Source organism: Lithobates pipiens, unplaced genomic scaffold, assembly GCF_037356315.1.
Source record: "Lithobates pipiens isolate NorthernLeopardFrog02 unplaced genomic scaffold, aLitPip1_a1.2 Scaffold_59, whole genome shotgun sequence".
In the NCBI taxonomy this organism is placed as follows: domain Eukaryota; kingdom Metazoa; phylum Chordata; class Amphibia; order Anura; family Ranidae; genus Lithobates; species Lithobates pipiens.
In genome coordinates this window covers 3,466,368-3,486,435 of record NW_027507880.1, presented here as the reverse complement: position 1 = coordinate 3,486,435, position 20,068 = coordinate 3,466,368, and the positions used below count along the sequence as shown (strand labels likewise).

General features: G+C 43.7%; 1 protein-coding gene across 2 annotated transcripts in view; it reads left to right on the top strand.

Moving 5' to 3' along the window:
* The window catches only part of LOC143958181 (cobalamin binding intrinsic factor-like), a 74,499-nt gene extending 55,215 nt beyond the window's left edge, over positions 1 to 19,284 (top strand). For both annotated transcript variants that reach the window (XM_077467653.1, XM_077467652.1), the window contains 3 exons: positions 7,607 to 7,751; positions 11,118 to 11,236; positions 18,832 to 19,284. In XM_077467653.1, the coding sequence (XP_077323779.1) occupies positions 7,607 to 7,751; positions 11,118 to 11,236; positions 18,832 to 18,896 (329 nt within the window). In that variant the 3' untranslated portion in view covers positions 18,897 to 19,284. The remainder of the gene's footprint in view (positions 1 to 7,606; positions 7,752 to 11,117; positions 11,237 to 18,831) is intronic.
* The last annotated feature ends 784 nt before the right edge of the window (positions 19,285 to 20,068 follow it).

Here is a 20,068-nt window from a genome sequence, read left to right as displayed (position 1 = left end):
GCAGGGGCAGGCCGAGAGGTGGTTGACGCCATGCCAGATTAAGCCAGTAATGGTGTTTTGTGACAATAGCACCAACCTCCTCTCCACCCTCCGACAGGGACAACTGACTCATGTGCCCTGTGTGGCTCACGTCCTTAACCTGGTGGTGCAGCATTTCTTGATCAGGTACCCGGGCTTACAGGATGTCCTGAGGCAGGCCAGGAAAGTCTGTGTGCATTTCTGCCAATCATTTAATGCCAGTGCTTCGCTGGCTGAGCTCCAAAAGGAGTTGAACCTGCCCAAGAACCGCCTTATATGTGACATACCCACAAGGTGGAACTCAACGTTGGCCATGCTGCAGTGGCTGCACACGCAGCAGAGGGATATCAATGAGTACCTGTGTGACTACGGCACCAGGACAGGGTCAGGGGAGCTCGGTTTCTTTTCACCACGCCAGTGGGGCATGATCAGGGATGCATGCACTGTCCTGTCACCATTTGAGGAGGCCACGAGGATGGTGAGCAGTGACAGTGCATGCTTCAGTGACACTGTACCTCTTGTCCACCTGTTGGAGCATACGCTGCGTGGAATAATGGACAGGGCACTTGAGGCAGAACAGAGGCAGGAAGAAGAGGACTTTCTTACCTCTCAAGGCCCCCTTTATCCAGACAGTGTTCCTGCTGTCCCACCCATCACACAGGAAGAGGAGGAGGAGGAGGTGACTTGTGTCAGCATGGATGTGGAGCCTGGCACTCAGCATCAGCAGCAGCAGTCTTTTAGGGAAGATTTACAGTCCCAAGAAACATGTGGACTTGTACGTGGCTGGGAGTAGGTGGCTGCGGATCATGTTGTCCTTAGTGACCCAGAGGACTCCGGAACGAATGCCTCAGCTAACCTACGCTGCATGGCCTCCCTGATCCTGCAAAGCCTGGGGAAGGATCCACGTACTCTTCGGATCAAGGAGAGGGACCATTACTGGCTGGCCACTCTCCCTGATCCACCGTACAAGGGTAAGGTTGCAGACCTTATCTTGCCATCGCAGAGGATGAGATATCTCCGGGAGGCCTTGCAGAAAGGTCTGTGCAACGCGTTCCCAGAGACTGGGAGGTTACAAACTCCTGGTCCTGGACAACGTTTTGCTGAGAGGGAGAAACAGAGGGAGCGGTGGAGAAGGTGGCCATCTGACCGATGCGTTCAGACAATTTTTTAGTCTGCTGCCCCAAGGTATGATCGGTTCCAGCAACCATCACCAGCGTCTGATTTACATGGTGCAGGATACTTAGGGGCAAGGTCAGACCTGGAAACCTTTGCCAACGAAAATTCTCTGGCTTACTGGGTCTTGAGGATGGATCACTGGCCAGAGCTTGCACAGTATGCAATTGAGCTACTGGCCTGTCCTGCATCCAGCGTTCTTTCGGAACGCACCTTCAGTGCTGCTGGTGGCTTTGTTACCAATCACAGGGTGCGCCTGTCCACCGAATCAGTTGATCGACTGACCTTCATCAAGATGAATCAGTCTTGGATCACCACCAGCTACCAAGCACCTGAAGCTGAAGTAATCGAATATTTTTTTTTTTGAAATGTCACATCCCTTCAAGACTGCCTATGCTGATGCTGAGTGACTGTCCTGTTATGTTGATTGTCTATCCTCTTCCTCCTCTGCTGATATGTTGGAAAAACATTTCTGGTTCTGGGTGATGCCATCAGCCCAATTTTTCTGCCCCTGTTTAACAGGGGCGTTTAATTACAATTTTTGATGCAATGCTTTGCAGCAGGGCTAATTCCTGCAATAAAACTAGAGTATATGGGAGAGGTTGCAGTGTGGTGGCATCAGCACCAGTGCCTAAGGCCCAATTTTTCTGCCCTGTTTAACAGGGGCGTTTAAGTACAATTTTTGATGCAATACTTTTCAGCAGTGCTCATTCCTGCACTCCAAATAGAAAATATGGGAGAGGTTGCAGTGTCATGGCACCAGCACCAGTGCCTAAGGCATGATTTTTCAGCCCCTATTTAACAGGGGCATCTAATTACAATTCTTGATATAATATTTCACAGCAGGGCCTGTTCCTGCGCCCACCGAGAGTAACTGTGAAGACTTATAGTGTTGTGGCACCAGCATAACCACCACAACTACCAAAGGCCCAATTTTTCTACAACTGTTCAACAATGGCATGTAATTACAATTCTTGATATAATCGTTCACAGCAGGGCGCTCCAGCGCCCACCAAGAGTCACTTTGAGGGCTTACATTGTTGTGGTAACACCAACACCTTAGGCCCCCATTTCTGCAAAGCATATAGGGCAGGCCCCTACTTTCAAACATCCAACTTACAAATGTCTCCTACTTGCAAACGGAAGGAAACAACAGCAAGTGAGATGAAAAAAGACGAGATAAGAGATAAAAAATTATACAGGGGTGATAACCCTTCCCTATGTTTTCCAAAAAGCTTAAAAATAAATTTTTTGACTGGAGCTACACTTTAAAAATGTACCAGTTCAAAATTACAAACAGATTCTACTTGACAACAAATCTACACAGTCCCTGTCTTGTTTTCACCGCCTGTATACTGCTGTTCTGAGTATATAGGGCCTGGGGGCCCCCACGCCTTTCCTTTTTTTAATTTGGGTACGGGGTTCCCCTTAATATCCGTACAAGACCCAAAGGGGCTGGTAATGGGCAGGGGGGCTACCCATGCCATTTTTCTCAATGATTTTCATCCGTATTGCCGGAACCAGATATTACATTAAAACCGCAGACAGTTTTAAATGACTTTTTTTACATTAAATGTAATTTTGTGCAGGGACTGTTCTAAACATGGGAAACACGTGGCACTTCACAGGCATACTATAGACACCTCCAGGCACGATATTTAAAGGAATATTTCACTTTTTTTTTTCACTTTAATCGTCATTAAAATCATTGCTCCCAAAAAAAAAACGTCAGTTTTAAAAAAAAATTTAGGCATTGACCCATGTTCCCTGGGGCAGGAGCCAGGTCCCCAAACCCTTTTTAGGACAATATCTTGCATATTAGCCATTAAAATTAGCACTTTTTATTTCGAATGTTCGAGTCCCATAGACGTCAATGGCACGAATTTACAGTCTGTTCGAAAGTTCTGGTGCAAACCAAACCAGGGGTGTTCGGCTCATCCCTAATCCCTAGATATCGGATTGAGGAGTCACTCCATTTAAATTTGAAAGAAGGTTTAAACTGTTTGATCAATGGAGGTTGCAGTGATATATTTAGTGCTTGGGATTTGTTCATGTAACCTGAAGCCCTGATATGTTCCCAAAGGATTCAAAGAGCTTGCTTATGTTGGGTAGGGAGGCATTGGGAAGGTGACAAAGAGAAGGATATCGTCTGCGAAAAGTGCACACTTGTGGACAGTTTGTCCGCAACGAACGCCCTTGATGTTTTGATCTGACCTAATCGCAATGGCTTGAGTTTCAATCGCTAGGGCAAAGATCAATAGGGATAGAGGGCAGCCTTGCCTAGTCCCTCTGGTGATTTTAATGGGGTCAGAATAGTAACCCTGCAATCTGACCCTAGCTTCTGAGTAGAGGGATCTCAATAGCCCCAGAAAGTTCTTACCGAACCCCAACGTCTTAGGACTAAAAAAAGGTAAGACCAGGAGAGAGAATCGAAGGCCTTCTGAAGGTCCAATGAAGGAAGACCCTCCTGGGGGGGCCTCCGTCCCATCCGGATTGAAGGATCGAGACAATGTCCACCGCCCCCCTTACTTGGTCTATGCCTTGTCTCCCTGGAATAAATCCAATTTGGTCTTAGTGAATATAGTGGTTGATAAAGGAGCTTACTATATTAGCTAGAATTTTGGTATTTTTAAATCATTGTTAATTAGGGAGATGGGCCTGTAGTTTTCTACTCATTGTGGGTCTCAATCAGGTTTGAGAATTACAGAAATGAAAGCCGCATTAAGGTGGGTACCTACCGGGCCCCCCTTCCGTTTGGAAGTGAAAAATATTGTTATACGTGGAACTAGGGTGTCAGTGAACGTTTTATAGTATTGAGTGGAGAAACCGTCAGGGCCAGGGGCTGAGCCACCTTTCAGTTTTTTGATCACCTTTAGGGTTTCTTCCATTGACATTGGAGCTTCCATGATATCTATCTGGTCTTTATGTAGGGTGGGTATAACTAGGTAGTCTAGAAATGAATCTATAGTGAAGTCATCTGCTGTGTTGCCTTTCTGGTATAACTTAGTGTAGAATGCCTGAAATAATTGTAGGATGCGTTGGAGATTTAGGGTCGTGAAGCCATCCTGTAATCAAATTTTTGGGAGTGTGAAGGTACGGAATTTGGGAGAGAGTTTAGTAGCTAACATTGTGCTCATCTTGTCTTTCTGTTGATAGAATCTTGCGCTTCTCCAGTGTATGGATTTCTGGGCCTTAACTGTGAGCGCCAGGTTTAAAGCTATTCAGGCAGCGTCTAGCTGGGCGATTTGGACCTTTGACGGGTCTTTTTTGTGCGGTTTACATAAAGCAGAGAAGTCTCTCTCTAGTTTCTCTACATCCAAGGCTCTCTCTTTCTTAATTTGTGATGCTACTTGAATTAGCTTTCCCAGATCGTTGCCTTTTGAGAGCTGCCCATAAGGTCTCAGCCGAGATTTCCCTCAACGTCATTAAGGAGGAAATGTTCTTTTAGTGCCTTGTCAAGTTCTAGGACCTTGACGGGGTCATTAAGTAAAGTTTCATTGAGTCTCCAGTGTGAAAGGGGGGATCTGGTGAGGTGGCCTTGTAAAGTGAGGATAACCATTGAATGATCTGAAAGGGCTGTGTCCTTAATGTAGGCTTTGTTCACTGAGGGTATATGTATCGATGAGATAAATATGTGATCAATTCTGGAATAGGATTGGTGAGGGTTCGAGAAGTGTGTGTAGTCCCTTTTTGTTGGATTGAGTTCCCGCCAGATGTTGGCAGGACCTTGTTGGTAGATAATTTTCGCTATCTTGGAGCTAATTTTCGTGGGGCAGGTGAGTTGTGCCGTAGGTGATTTTGATTTGTCCAGACTTTGGTCGAATGAGATATTGGAGTCTTCTCCATATATCACCGTCCCTTCCAATAGAGGCCCTAAGGTTTGAAACATTATTTGAAAATGTTTTGCCTGACCCTTATTGTGAGTATAGTAAGAGATGAATGAAAACAAGTGGTCATCTAACACCCCTTTACTAAGATAAACCTAACCTTGGGGTCCTTGTTTACCTGTATGGTCTTACATTTACATGTTTTCACAAATAGGATCGCTACACCCTTTGTTTTGTCTTCGGCATTTGCTAAGAAGAATTGGGGGTATTGAGCATGGAGAAAGGAGGGGGAGTACCGTATTGGGAAATGTGTCTCCTGAAGAAAAACAATTTTTTGGGAGTGATCTGCCTGTAGCACTTTTCTTCTCTTGATAGCCGAATTAAGGCCTTGGACATCATGGGAGATTAGTCTGAGGGAGAGGAGGAGTGTGGTGTTATTTGGCATGACAAGTGGAAGAGAGGAGCATATCAAAACAGACATCATTTACCCTTCTCAATAGGAGATGGAGCTATTTTGTGCGAAGCGTGGAGCTGGACCTGGGACCTGGAGCGGGAAGGTGGAGTTGCAGCATCTGTGGGCTGGCAATCAGATAAAAGAGGTTAGAAAAAGAGGGGGAAACTTGCAAGTTGGCCTAACATGGGCCTGCGGCGATGGGAGGGGGAAAGGTCCCTCCTGTTTTCGCAGTACACAAAACAGTTGTAGCTCTCGAAGGGGGCTAGCCTTCCATCACCCGAAAATGGTGAAACCATAGTCGAGAGATGGATGGAGGCACAGGACTGCTGCTCCAGCTACAGCCATCCCTGGTAATAAGAGAAGCATTAGATAATATAAATTGCAACATTAATAAAAACTGTAACTTTAGTAAATGAATGGATCAAAGCCAGCAGGGAAGTAATAACTTAGTCATTTGAAATAAGTCAGGGAGAAGGAGGAGGCGAAAGGGGTGGGAAGGAGGTAAGGGAGGGAATCAGTGGAAAGGGAGGGGGTAAGGGTAGGGGGGAGGGTAGGGGTTAGGTATAGCATCACATTTCAAAGTATTTTGGAGAATGGTGCCAGGAGGGACCCCTAAATCAAAAAATTTTGCTTAGTCCTCCCCCCCCCCCCCCCCGGGATCCTGGAAAAGTGAGAACTGTCCTTCAGGCAACCTGACATGTGTCCAGTATGGGTTCCTTTAAATTATTTGAGTGTTGAGTCTCAAGCAAGTCTCTTGTTAGACTGGATTCCTTCTGTCCCACTATCTTGGCAAAGGGGCGACAGCAAATGAAGGGGGGTGCAAAGTCAATCCTGTGGGGGAAAACGGGTAGGGTAGATTAAGGGAGTCAGGAGGGTCTCCAGAATCTGAGAGGAGATCCAATTTGAAATTGATGAACAGGGCTGGTCCCTGAGGAGTGAAATGAAAGGGTTAGCATCTTATCAGTAATCAGGTGGGCATGGATTCCTTCAGTCGCCTGCTTTTGTTTGTTTTCCATGTGGGAGAAATCTGACTTTTAAGAGTGGGGCGCTTGGAGGATCCTGCTTGAAGATTTGAAGTGTCCATTGCTGGATCTTGCGAGATGAATTTCAGGGAAAGGAGCACCCGTTCGCCCTCTGGGAGGGTAGCGAAGGAGTAGGTTTTACCTTTATAGGCAAATTTTAAAGAGAAGGGGAAAGCCCACCAGTATTTCATTTCCTGCGAGAGGATCAATAGCAGAGGTTTAAGGGCTCTGCATTTTGAATGATCGTGGGTGAGGTGTTCTGCAAAGATCTGGATGTCATGTCCTTTGAAGGAGATGCGGGATTGTTGGCGTGACATTTTCATAATCTCCTCTTTCACATTATAATAGTGCGGTTTCAATACCATATCCCTGGGGGATCCCTCTTTCTTAGGGGAGCCCAGTGATCTGTGGGCTCTGTCTAACTGCAGCTTATGTGACTTGGATCCGGGGCTAGGGAGGATTGCTGGCTCATGCAGTGTGAAGCTTTAGACTAACGTGGCCATATTGGAAGCTTCCGCACATGCGCCTCCTTGGGGGGGGGGGGGGATTTTATGTGCTTGTGTGTAACTTTTTTTTTTTCATCATCAGAACGTGACCTGGAAGTGACGTCAGAGACGTCGCTTTCTGGGTCACTGCAAGAAGGGGAGGAGAGTGGACATGTATCCACACTTCTCCTTCCCCTCTACTGGCTGGCACCTTCCATGACTGTCCCGGGCCCACCGATGGGCAAGCAGAGCCCGGTAAGCATGGCAGGAGTGCGTAAGCAGGGGGGGGCGCCAGTACTGGGGTGTGTGAGAGCAATCAGGTGGCAGCAGCACCACCTGAACACTCTCACCTGACAGACAGAAGGCTGCCTGTCAGTTTCACATACAATCCCGGTGTCTGCAGCCACCGGATTGTGTGCAATACCCCCTGCCGTTAGGTCTGTACGACGTACAGATCCGGCAGCGAAAGGGTTAAGGTAATTTAGGAATTTTTAACAATTTCCATTAAAACTAGGAACTAAATAAACTGTATTGGAGAGGTACAACACAAACACTGGCATTCCTTATAAAGTTGTGTGTTCTCATCATCTGTATTTATAACCTGTTTTGTCTTCCATTTTTATGCAGCTCAGTTTATCTCAGTTGGCTACACGATTGTGAATAACTTAGTTGAAGAATATTTTCAGTATTCTACTATAGTATTAGTGGAAGAAGGATCCACTCTACTGCAGGTCATGCAAAAAGCTGCTGAACTAGATCCTAATAGATTCAGGTGAGAACTTCCAGCCTAAAAATGACAAAAACTATCTTATTTGCTGTTTGAAGTTTGTAACCGGATGCTCAATCAGTTAAATGACCAGACCGAGAGTAACTGTAATTTGAAGTATAATAAACTGGTGCAAAACATGGTCAGAGTCAGTGGCGGCCCATCCATTAGTGGCTCCCCCCCTAATCATGTTCGGCCAGGGAGGAGAAGCCTCGGCTCTTCCCGGATCCTCCTGGAGCAGCAGCCCCTAACCTGGATCCAAATCATCTTCCTCCTCACGGTAAGGCCTCTAAACCCCTGCCTTTCTGTCCATCTCCACGGGGGGGGGGATGGGGGGTCAGCAGTGCAAGTGAGGGGGGCAGGTTTGTTTGCTGCCCCCCCAAAATATTGAGCAATAGCTGCCACTGGTCAGAATGGCAAAGAACATTCATACACTGCTGAATGAGCTAAAACAGAATATGAAAGTTGCACAAACATGGAGTCAGACTTCACAGCAGTGTTTCTGTGGTTCAATCATGGTAACGTGGTTGCGTACCATAGTCTCTTTAAGACTATATAACAACAGGGAATCTAGCTCAAAATCAATATTTCAGTAATACAATTCAGAACACAAACCACTACTGGTGATTAAACTCAAAACAATGTCCTTCTCAGTCCTTTTGCTAAGATCAAGTGTAGACTAAGTAAGGGTGCTCCATCGTCATTATGACCTTTGGAGATGGCTAGATGTATAGATGTCCTGAGGGATCTTAATGGGAAAAAAATTAATTAAGCATCCATCTGTTAAGACTTCCTCTGCATCAAATTAAAGAGTTTATTCATTCCAGATGCGTTGATGCTACACTGGTTGCTATGTGTTATAGAGCATTTATATAATGGCATAAGAATTTTGAATACTTTCTAAGACAACTTTACTGTGCTTTAACTTAACTGTGTAGAGTATCTCACAAAAGTGTGTACACCCATCACATTTTTGTAAATATTTTATTATATCTTTTCATGTGACACCACGGAAGAAATTGTAAAGTAGTAAGTGTACAGCTTGTATAACTGTGTAAATGTACTATCCTCTAGAAATAACTCAACACACAGCTATTAATGTCTAAACCACTGGCAACCAAGTGAGTACGCCCCTAAGTGAAAATGTCCAAATTGGGCACAATTAGCCATTTTCCCTCCCCGATGTCATGTGACTCTTTAGTGTTACAAGGTCTCAGGTGTGAATGGGGAGCAGGGTAACGCCAAGAAATTTAAAAAGATATGGGGTCCCGGATTGGGAAGATTGGGGATTCCCCTATAAATTATTGTAAAAAGCGTCTCTTAGCCTATATAGTTCCTTCATTTATTTGTACTAGGCATTCTTTGCTTAGTGTGTCTTTTAATAGATTTGGGATTGGAGGGGGGGGGGGGGGGGAGGAGTAGGGAGAGAAAGGGAAGGAGGGAAAAAAGAAAAAGGAAAAAGAAAAAATTGTAATAGATATGAGATACCAGGATAATAGACACTGGTATGTGTGTAGCACGTAAATACTAGGGGATTTTTTTTTACTACTTTTGTACTTAAATTAAATGTTATAAAATCCTTAGGTGACTATATTAAGCTTAAAACTTATATAACTAAATATGCTACAATGATGTGGAACAGAGAATGAGACACGAGTGAGCGATAAGCTGAACCTAGTCTCTGGTATAGAAACACTGATGTGGCAAAAAAAAAAAAAAAAAAAAAAAAAAAAAAAAAAAAAAAAGAGTATCTCACAAAAGTGTGTACACCCATCACATTTTTGTAAATATTTTATTATATCTTTTCATGTGACACCACGGAAGAAATTGTAAAGTAGTAAGTGTACAGCTTGTATAACTGTGTAAATGTACTATCCTCTAGAAATAACTCAACACACAGCTATTAATGTCTAAACCACTGGCAACCAAGTGAGTACGCCCCTAAGTGAAAATGTCCAAATTGGGCACAATTAGCCATTTTCCCTCCCCGATGTCATGTGACTCTTTAGTGTTACAAGGTCTCAGGTGTGAATGGGGAGCAGGTGTGCTAAATTTGGTGTTATCACACACACTCTCTCATATTGATCACTGGAAGTTCATGGCAAAGAACTCTCTGAGGATCTGAAAAAAAGAATTGCTGCTCTACATAAAAATGGCCTAGGCTATAAGAAGATTGCCAAGACTCTGAAACTGTGCTGCAGCACAGGGGCCAAGACCATACAACAGTTTAACAGGACAGGTTCCACTCAGAAAACAGGCCTCGCCATGGTCGACCAAAGATGTTAAGTGCACATGCTTGTATATCCAGAGGTTGTCTTTGGGAAATAGACGTATGAGTGCTGCCAGCATTGCTGCAGAGGTTGAAGGGGTGGGGTGGTCAGCCTGTCAGTGCTCAGACCATAGGCCGCACACTGCATCAAATTGGTCTGCATGGCTGTCGTCCCAGAAGGAAGCCTCTTCTAAAGATGATGCACAAGAAAGCCCACAAACAGTTTTCTGAAGACAAGCAGACTAAGGACATGAATTACTGGTACCAAGATAAACTTATTTGGTTCAGATGGTGTCAAGCTTGTGTGGTAGCAATCAGGTGAGGAGTACAAAGACAAGAGTGTCTTGCCTACAGTCAAGCATGGTGGTGGGAGTGTCATGGTCTGGGGCTGCATGAGTGCTGCCGGCACTGGGGTGCTACAGTTCATTGAGGGAACCATGAATGCCAATATGTACTGTGACATAATGAAACAGAGCATGATCCCCTCCATTTGAAGACTGGGCCTCAGGGCAGTATTCCAACATAGCGTCCCCAAACACACCTCCAAGACAACCACTGCCTTGCTAAAGAAGCTGCGGGTAAAGTTGATGGACCATGTCTCCAGACCTAAACCCTATTGAACATCTGTGGGGCATCCTCAAACGGAAGATGGAGGAGCGCAAGGTCTCTAACATCCACCAGCTCCGTGATGTCGTCATGGAGGAGTGGAAGAGGACTCCAGTGGAAACCTGTGAAGTTTTGGTGAACTCCATGCCCAAGAGGGTTAAGGCAGTGCTGGAAAATAATTCACAAAATATTGACAAATTGAGCCCAATTTGAACATTTTCACTTAGGGGTGTACTCACTTTTTCTGCCAGCGGTTTAGACATTAATGGCTGTGTGTTGAGTTATTTTGAGGGGACAACAAATTTACACTGTTATACAAGCTGTACACTCACTACTTTACATTGTAGCAAAGTGTAATTTCTTCAGTGTTGTCACATGAAAAGATATAATAAAATATTTACAAAAATGTGAGGGGTGTACTCACTTTTGTGAGATACTGAATGTAAAAGTGTTGTATCCCTGAACACTTGACTTTTATCTGCCTTGTTATGCCTCAGCTTCGAGTCAAAAACTTTTACTTGGGGAGTTTACATCACAGCCATTAATCATCTTGCTGAAAGCACCGAAGATAAGACATACTGGCAGTTCTTTAGCGATACCACACCACTGGCCGTAGGTGAGTAGACTTAGGCGTGCCATTCTTTATTATGGGTCTGAGTAGAAATGCAGAATAAACTATACATAAATTCAAAGGGGTATTGACTCGCTTAAAAATGTTTTAGGTGGCTTCCCAGGAACTAAAAACCTATGCACAATAACAAACAGGGACCAGAAGATCCGCAAGTGTTTAGTAGTTCCACAATAAGACGAACAGTAGTCTTTTTTAATACCAAAATTTCATACATAAATAGAAAACACGGAATGGTCTCCACCACTCACCATTAAAAACAAATGACAACATTCAGTTTTCTATTTTTGTATGAAAGATTGATATTAATAAAAAAAATTGTGGGTGAGACTGCTGTTTGTCCTATTGTGAAACTACTACACATTGTGGATCCTCTGGTCCAAGGATATGCAATTAGCGGACCTCCAGCTGTTGCAAAACTACAAGTCCCATCATGCCTCTGCCTCTGGGTGTCATGCTTGTGGCTCTCAGAGTCTTGCTATGCCTTATGGGACTTGTAGTTCTGCAACAGCTGGAGGTCCGCTAATTGCATATGCCTGCGTCTAGTCCCTGTTTGTTTTTATAAAAATGTAGATTGCATGGAATGAGCAAATCACTGGGAGTTTGACTGCCCTCAAATATTGGGAAATATTGGAAGATTTCAGTGAAATGTTGCCATTTTAGCAAAATTCATTGCAGTCAGATGGAAAGGTAAAAATAAGGTGGCTGTACCGAAAGTAATGCAAAAGTAGTATAACTAAAGGCAAAACTTTATTTTTAGTTTTGGATAGAGTGGAGAGAAATTAGAACAACTGTCCGTTTTTATTGCTGTCTGTGTCCCTGTTAGCCCTTGTACACACGGTCGGAGAATCCGTCGGAATGTGTCCTATCGGACCGTGTCGTCGGATAATCCGACTGTGTGTGGTATGCATTGGACTGATTCCGTCGGAATATCCGTCGGACCCAATTTTCCAACTTGTTGGAAATATTTTCCGACCAACTGGTTCGATCGGACATACTCCGATTATGTGTAGAGAATTTTGATCGGACCAAGTGCCACGCATGCTCAGATCAAAGTCCTACATCAAAGCTATTGGCTACTAGCCTAAATGTAGTCCCATCGTAACGAAATTACGTCATCACGTTCTGAATGATCGGATTTTTCGACAACTTAGTCCGACCGTGTGTATGCAACAGTTTCGGACAAGATCCAACGGGCAAAATCCGACGGACAAAATCCGACGTATTTGGTTGTCGAAATCTCCGACCGTATGTACAGGGGCTTAGGGTGATTCATCCTCTCTATTTGTCCTGTTTATCATTGAAAGTGAAAGCAAAAGAAAATCCCAAATCTTGGGTAGTCCTCAGAAAAGTAATAGTGGTGAGATAGTTTCATAGTTAGTAAGGTTGAATAAAGACACCAGTCCATCCAGTTCAACCTGAGTGTCTACAATTGTCCCTATCCCTCTACATTGCACACTCAGTCCCTACCCTCAAGGTGCCCACAATCCAAGGTCCCCATTCATATACTAGGGCCAATTTTGGACAGAAGCCAATTAACCTACCTGCATGTCTTTGGATTGTGGGAGGAAACCGGAGTACCCGGAGGAAACCCACACAGGCACAGGGAGAACATGCAAACTCCAGGCAGGTTGTGTTGTGGTTGGGATTTGAACCAGCGACCCTTCTTACTGCTAGGTGAGAGTGCTAACCACTACACCACTGTGCTGCCCACTACACCACTGTGCTGCCCAAAGGTCAGTTTTGGTGACCTGGGGGTCTCCAAGAAATCCCCTTAATTTGCAGGGATTTCCTCCTGCTTCCTGTTTTGGCTATTGGACAGGAAGGGAAGGTAAATCGTCCCATTGAGGCAAAGAGGGCAAAAAACTGAAAACTGTATCAAATACTTGGTAATTTTCCTTTCCTGATGCCAATCCATGGCAATATACATGATATAGCTCTGCCCCTATCAATACCCACAGGACCTGTTTACATCTCTAAAAGTCTAAAATTAAAAATGCTTAACTAAATGCCCAGTTTGGTAGCCATGATGGTGCCACATCCCGGTAAGTAGATACAGAAAGAAGGTTTATAGAAGGGATTTTTGGAAAGGCACCACTATGACAAATATATAAAAAAATTCTAATATAGTTTTTATTAAATACAATCTTAAAGGGCTGTAAACCTTCCTGGTTTTTCACCTCAAAGCATTCTATGCATTGAGGTGAAAAACCTCTTGCAGTTCAGTAGCCCCCCCTCGTGCCGGGGACAAGCACACCAGCTCTTGTTGGTGTCTCGTGTCCTGATTGGCTAGATTGATAGCAGCGCAGTCATTGGCTCCCGCTGCTGTCAATCAAATTCAAGTGACCGGGGGGTGGGGCCGATTCTGGCGTTCCTGTCTATGGATGCCGAATGGTGGACTTGGGAGCGTGCCCTCAAGGTAACCCTCTCTCTGAGGGGGTTATCTGATGTGGGGAGGAGCCGCAAGAACTGCCGGGGGACCCCAGAAGAGCAGATTCGGGGCCACTCTGTACAAAACGAGCTGCACAGTGGAGGCAAGTATGATGCTTGTGTTATTTTAAACAAAAACAAAAAACCAACCCTTACAATCACTTTAAGACAATAAAAAAATACATGCAACAGTGAATGCAAATTTTGCACAGAATAATAGGACTTTCTTCATAACAAGAAATGGCTCTAGATCTCAAAAAGAATTGTGGGTATTTATATGCGTTTCGACTCAAGGGTCTGGGGGTTCTCAAGAGCAGCAGATTGGACACCAGTCTAAAAATCTAAACAGTAATACGTGTTATAAACACATAAATGCACATAACATGTATATAGGGAAACATGTCAAGTAAGGCAACTTACTACATATGGCACAGAATGCATGCCATATGCAGAATGCACAGTTACAGTGGGTTCTGTCCCAGTTTCCATTTTCCTGATGCCAAAATGGCAGCATACATAAGATAAATAATGAGCTAAACATGGATTGCTCATGCTGCAAACTCAATAGGGCTTAGTGAACCAGCCTGTGTACTGGATCAGTGGATGAAAAGTGGCCTTAGCCTAGGCTCCTCCTGGGCCATGTTTACTGTTGCATTTTGCTACAGGGCTTAGTCAACCTCTATGACTAAGCCCTTTGCGTGGGGTGAAATGCATTAGAGGTCGAGGACTGGTTGGAGTTTAGGCTGAGGCCACGTTTCATCTGCTGATCCAGTACACAGGCTGTTTAGGGGTGTGACATCAATGAGTTACATTTTGCAAGCTTAAGTTTAGGCTTAATTTCAACAGGATATATTCAGTGCGGAAGTCTTGGTCTTATTCTCCACAAATGCCAGTCATGGAGATTAAAGTGGTTGTAAACCCTTACAAACCACTTTGACCTACAGGTAAGCCTAGATTAAGGCTTACCTGTAGGTCCAAGAAATATCTCCCAAACCTATACGGTTTAGGAGATATTTGCCCGAAGACGGGCACCGCTATCTACGGCGCATGCGCCGTAGACAGCGGCGCGCAGGCGCACTGAGCGGGGCATCGTCGATGACGGCAATGCCGCGAGTCTCGGCTCCCGTGCGCATGCGCGGGAGTGACGTCATCGCTGCTCCGGCGAATCACAGCGCCGGAGCAGCGAGACCCACGGAGACCCACCAAGAAGATGGACGCTCGGAACTACAGGGGACAGCGGTGACTTCGCTGGCTCCTGTGTCAGGTAAGTGACACATAATGGACTACTATGCGATGCATAGTAGTCCATTATGCTTTGCCTTTACAGGGAATGAAAGAGGAAGTAAACTCATCAGGGTTTACTTCCTCTTTAAAGAGTCATAGCTGCATGTAATGCAATAGGGCTCATTGAGTAGTCCCAGTGCTGGGACAAGATCATCCAGTGCCCAGGGCAAACATGCCAAACTGCATCCCCCACCCCCAAGGCATATGAGCATTATGCATCATCAAAAATCCCCCCCCCAAAAAAAACTGAGCACTAATCTTTCCCCCTCCAAGCATAAATTCCCCCTCCTCCCAGTGCAAATCTGTTCCCCTACTGAAATCCCCACTCCCAGCACAAATCTTACCCCCCACCCCCAAATCCCCCCCAATTTAAGTGCCCCCCCCAAAAATCACTCCTCCTAGCACAAATTATTTACCCCTAAGATTACTCCTCCCAATAACCCCACTGCAAATCCCCCCTCCCAGCACAAAGCGCCCCAATCAATCCTTCCTAGCACAAATCTTCTTGCCCCATTCCTTCTCCCCGTAAATTTTAACATACCCCCCAAATTTCCCCTCCTAGAACAATACTTACTCCCTGCTGCCCCCCAAATCCCCCTTTCCAACACAAATCCCCCCCCCCCTATTTCCTTGTGGTGCCCCCTCACCACCCATGATACCACAGTGCCCTGGGAAGCAGCCCCTCCTGCCCACCCCTTGTCCCAGCCCTGAGTAGTCCCACAGCTTATTTCAAGAGAGCAGTGGAAATGTATACCTAATGCTGTGTGGCTCTCCCAGTGAGTGTCATTCCTATGGAAAGGTTGTCTATTATTTGTCCCAAAAGTGGACAGCCTCTCCATAGAACTGAATGGCGATTTAAGGAAGGAGCAGAACTGGGAGACTTTTAGTGATGAGGCCATGTGGCTCCAAGTGGGCAGTAGAGAAGTGGGGACAGATCAATATAAGTCTTGGGATGGGGGGGTCCTGTTGTTCTTTAATGTTTAAGTTATGAATGTGTAAGCTTAAAAAAAGAAAAAAAACAGGCGGGACTTTGTATGAGGCACACGGGAGCAGAAGCTTGAAATTTGGTAAAAAGCAAGTTTTTAATGAATACAAGTGATCATATATTTACATGTTATTGCACAGTTATAAATTAATATTTTCTAATTCATCAATGTTTACACATTCCAACATGGACTTAATTGTAAACATGCAAAAAACTGAGTATTCAATAAGCACAGAATATGTATAAATACATGACATATTAGAGGCGTCATTTAGAGAAAAACCATAGAAAAAAGGAACGTTCATGCTTTGTTGACAATTGTATACACAAAACGGCAGTTGAAAGCTCTACGCGTTTCGTGACCTTATAGCCACTCGTCAGGAGCAACACCGTTGTGGTAGCCTAAAAATAAAATAAAATGAAATGAAATAAAATAAAAATGGAATAAACAGCCCTTTTTTTGGAGAAAAAACAAAAATAAAATAAAAATTGATGAATAAATAAATAAATAAATATATAAATAAATAAATATTGTAGATAAATAAATGAGAGATTTAAAGTAAAATAGGCAAATGTACAGACATGGAGAACCCCCCACAGATGCACATTCAACCCACAGACTTACAAATATATCTGCGCAGAGGCGGCAAAGCGCACCGAGAGTCGGGCCGACCCAAAAACTGCCTATGACCGGGGCTGAGGGAGCACGCCAAGGGCGATAACCAAAACGCACAAACCACCCCCATAGCAGGTTGGGATAAGGGATATAGCAAAAGACGAGTGTGGGAAGTGGGGTGGCCCTCATAGGGGAACCTATAAAAGATAAGCAAGTAAATAAGTGTATGTTGAAATATGTGTGATAAGTGTTGAAAGAGTGTAAGCTGAGAGAGAAGGGGTGAGAGATTTGAGTGAAAATGGAGAAAAGTGTTTTGAGAAAGAATTGTAATAGACAAATATAAATAAAATTAGATAGATAGTTACCTTGTGCTAAATGAATAAGGGCAGAGAAGCCATGGATCAAGCTGTGACTGATGGGGAGTGAGGGAGAGAAATACGAAGGGTGAAACCCTGCACAGGGGGAAGCCCATGGGATGGCGCCGCCATAGACCTATCCCCAACGTCATGCATCTGAAATCCAAGGGGGCCGGGAAGGCATCACACAGCTGCCGGCCGTACAGACCAGGCTAGACAGCCGCACGTTCCAAATCCAGCCCCCAAATGGTCAGAGTTGGTTTGCACGGCAGCCAGAACAAGCACGCCAAAAAGACGTCACTTATCTGGCGCCGGAAGCATGACGTCGACGAGCAGTGGAGGAGACCCCGCCCGCCCCACGTCAGAACAGGGCGGGGGGAGAGATCCCCAGTGCACGTCGCAACCCCGGGTCACGACAGGGACGGGCACAGCCAAAGCACCAACAGCGCCCGACACCGCCAATGCGCACATGCGGTGAAGTCAGTGGACTGAGAAAAAAAAAAAAAAGAAAAAAAAAAAATGAAAAAATTTTTTTATTAAAAATTAAATGAATAGAAAAATAAAATAAAATAAAAATAAATGGATGAATACATAATGGAAATAAAAATAATGAAAAAAGTGTGGTCTCAAATTAATATTTTCTATATATTAACAGTCAAAATTCATACCAAAGAGAATCAAAAAAAGAAAAAATTATAAAAAAGGGGTAGATTGAATCAAATGTTAGTGCTGCCGCGTACCTCCATCCCTGATTTAGTTTGACAAAGAGAGGAAATTGTTTGGGACTTTAAATGAGGTGATAGGGGCCGTTCACATCCCCTCCTCCATCCCGATTTAATGTTTAAAAAAAGAAAAAAACAGGCGGGACTTTGTATGAGGCACACGGGAGCAGAAGCTTGAAATTTGGTAAAAAGCAAGTTTTTAATGAATACAAGTGATCATATATTTACATGTTATTGCACAGTTATAAATTAATATTTTCTAATTCATCAATGTTTACACATTCCAACATGGACTTAATTGTAAACATGCAAAAAACTGAGTATTCAATAAGCACAGAATATGTATAAATACATGACATATTAGAGGCGTCATTTAGAGAAAAACCATAGAAAAAAGGAACGTTTTTGGGTCGGCCCGACTCTCGGTGCGCTTTGCCGCCTCTGCGCAGATATATTTGTAAGTCTGTGGGTTGAATGTGCATCTGTGGGGGGTTCTCCATGTCTGTACATTTGCCTATTTTACTTTAAATCTCTCATTTATTTATCTACAATATTTATTTATTTATATATTTATTTATTTATTTATTCATCAATTTTTATTTTATTTTTGTTTTTTCTCCAAAAAAAGGGCTGTTTATTCCATTTTTATTTTATTTCATTTCATTTTATTTTATTTTTAGGCTACCACAACGGTGTTGCTCCTGACGAGTGGCTATAAGGTCACGAAACGCGTAGAGCTTTCAACTGCCGTTTTGTGTATACAATTGTCAACAAAGCATGAACGTTCCTTTTTTCTATGGTTTTTCTCTAAATGACGCCTCTAATATGTCATGTATTTATACATATTCTGTGCTTATTGAATACTCAGTTTTTTGCATGTTTACAATTAAGTCCATGTTGGAATGTGTAAACATTGATGAATTAGAAAATATTAATTTATAACTGTGCAATAACATGTAAATATATGATCACTTGTATTCATTAAAAACTTGCTTTTTACCAAATTTCAAGCTTCTGCTCCCGTGTGCCTCATACAAAGTCCCGCCTGTTTTTTTCTTTTTTTAAACATTAAATCGGGATGGAGGAGGGGATGTGAACGGCCCCTATCACCTCATTTAAAGTCCCAAACAATTTCCTCTCTTTGTCGAATGTGTAAGCTTGTTTTACAACATTCTCTTTTGCCTTTCTAGGTGTCAGTAGCTACATACCCAAGAAAAATGAACTTATCATTGCAGCCTTCAGCAAATATGAATGATATTGACTTTATAGCATATATCTCCATGTACAGCTGGGCAGCTGGCTTAACAACTTTGAGAGAGTTTAGTTCTTCTTTAATCAGCTATTTTTTATTCCTTACGCTGCTAACATTAAATAGATAGGAAGGTATATTATATTTACTTGTTTTAAACAGGTTTTTTTTACATGTCGTCAGTTGCTTCCTGGTTTCTGGCCTAGGCAAGTGATGTCACATCCCAGGAGTCTTCATGGGTATGTTATTCTTTCATTTGGAGAAGTGGAGAAGAGACTTTTATGGAGACATGGGTGGATGGGATTGATGATGAATATTAAAAATGCATTAGTTCTTGGTGCTCAGATAAAGTTGTGTTCCACTTTAACTCTTCAATAAACAAGAAGAAACTCTACTTTTCTTGTAGTTGCATTTACTGAATTTGTCCTTAATGTTGTGAAACTGCAATACATACAAAACTGATGAGAAATGTTAAAACTGAATACAAATTCTCCATACTGGGAACATTACATACAATGAACAATTATAGATTACTAACACTGAACCAGGTGGGAAAACATGCTCACTGCAGAATCTTAAATTGAGATGAAAGGTTCTTTATAACATTTTTTTTTTTACTTAGCTGCTCTATGTAATGGTTTATGCACAGAGCAGCCCCAATCCTTCCCTTCTCATGCCTCCTGTCTGCGTGCCTGGCTCCTCCCCCTTGACTAGTACCCCCATTAGCAAGCCGCTTGCTATGGGGACACTGGTGTGTGCTCGCTCCTGAACCCCCACTCTGTATCCATAAGACACATAGAGTTGCGGCTCGGCCCTGCCCCCTACTCTCTCATCATTGGCTAACTGGCTGTGATTAACAGCAGTGGGAGCCAATGGCTCCTTCTGCTGTCTTGACCAATATGGAGAGAGAGACCCAGGACAGCCGAGGCTCCTGTGCACATCAATGGATCCAGAAGGGGCTTGGATGAGTATTAGGGGGGCTGTAGGGGGAGCATGTGTAAAAACCTTCAGCCTTTGCAACCACTTAAGGCTAAATAATTCAAAATTTTACTGAATATACATAGAGGGTTTTTCTAAGAATCAGTGTACACTTACAGACAAGTAATGCCCCAGGCTTGAGTGTTAGGAAGAGGAACACTGGACACGTGGGGGCCTTAAAGATGCTTTAAAGTATAATT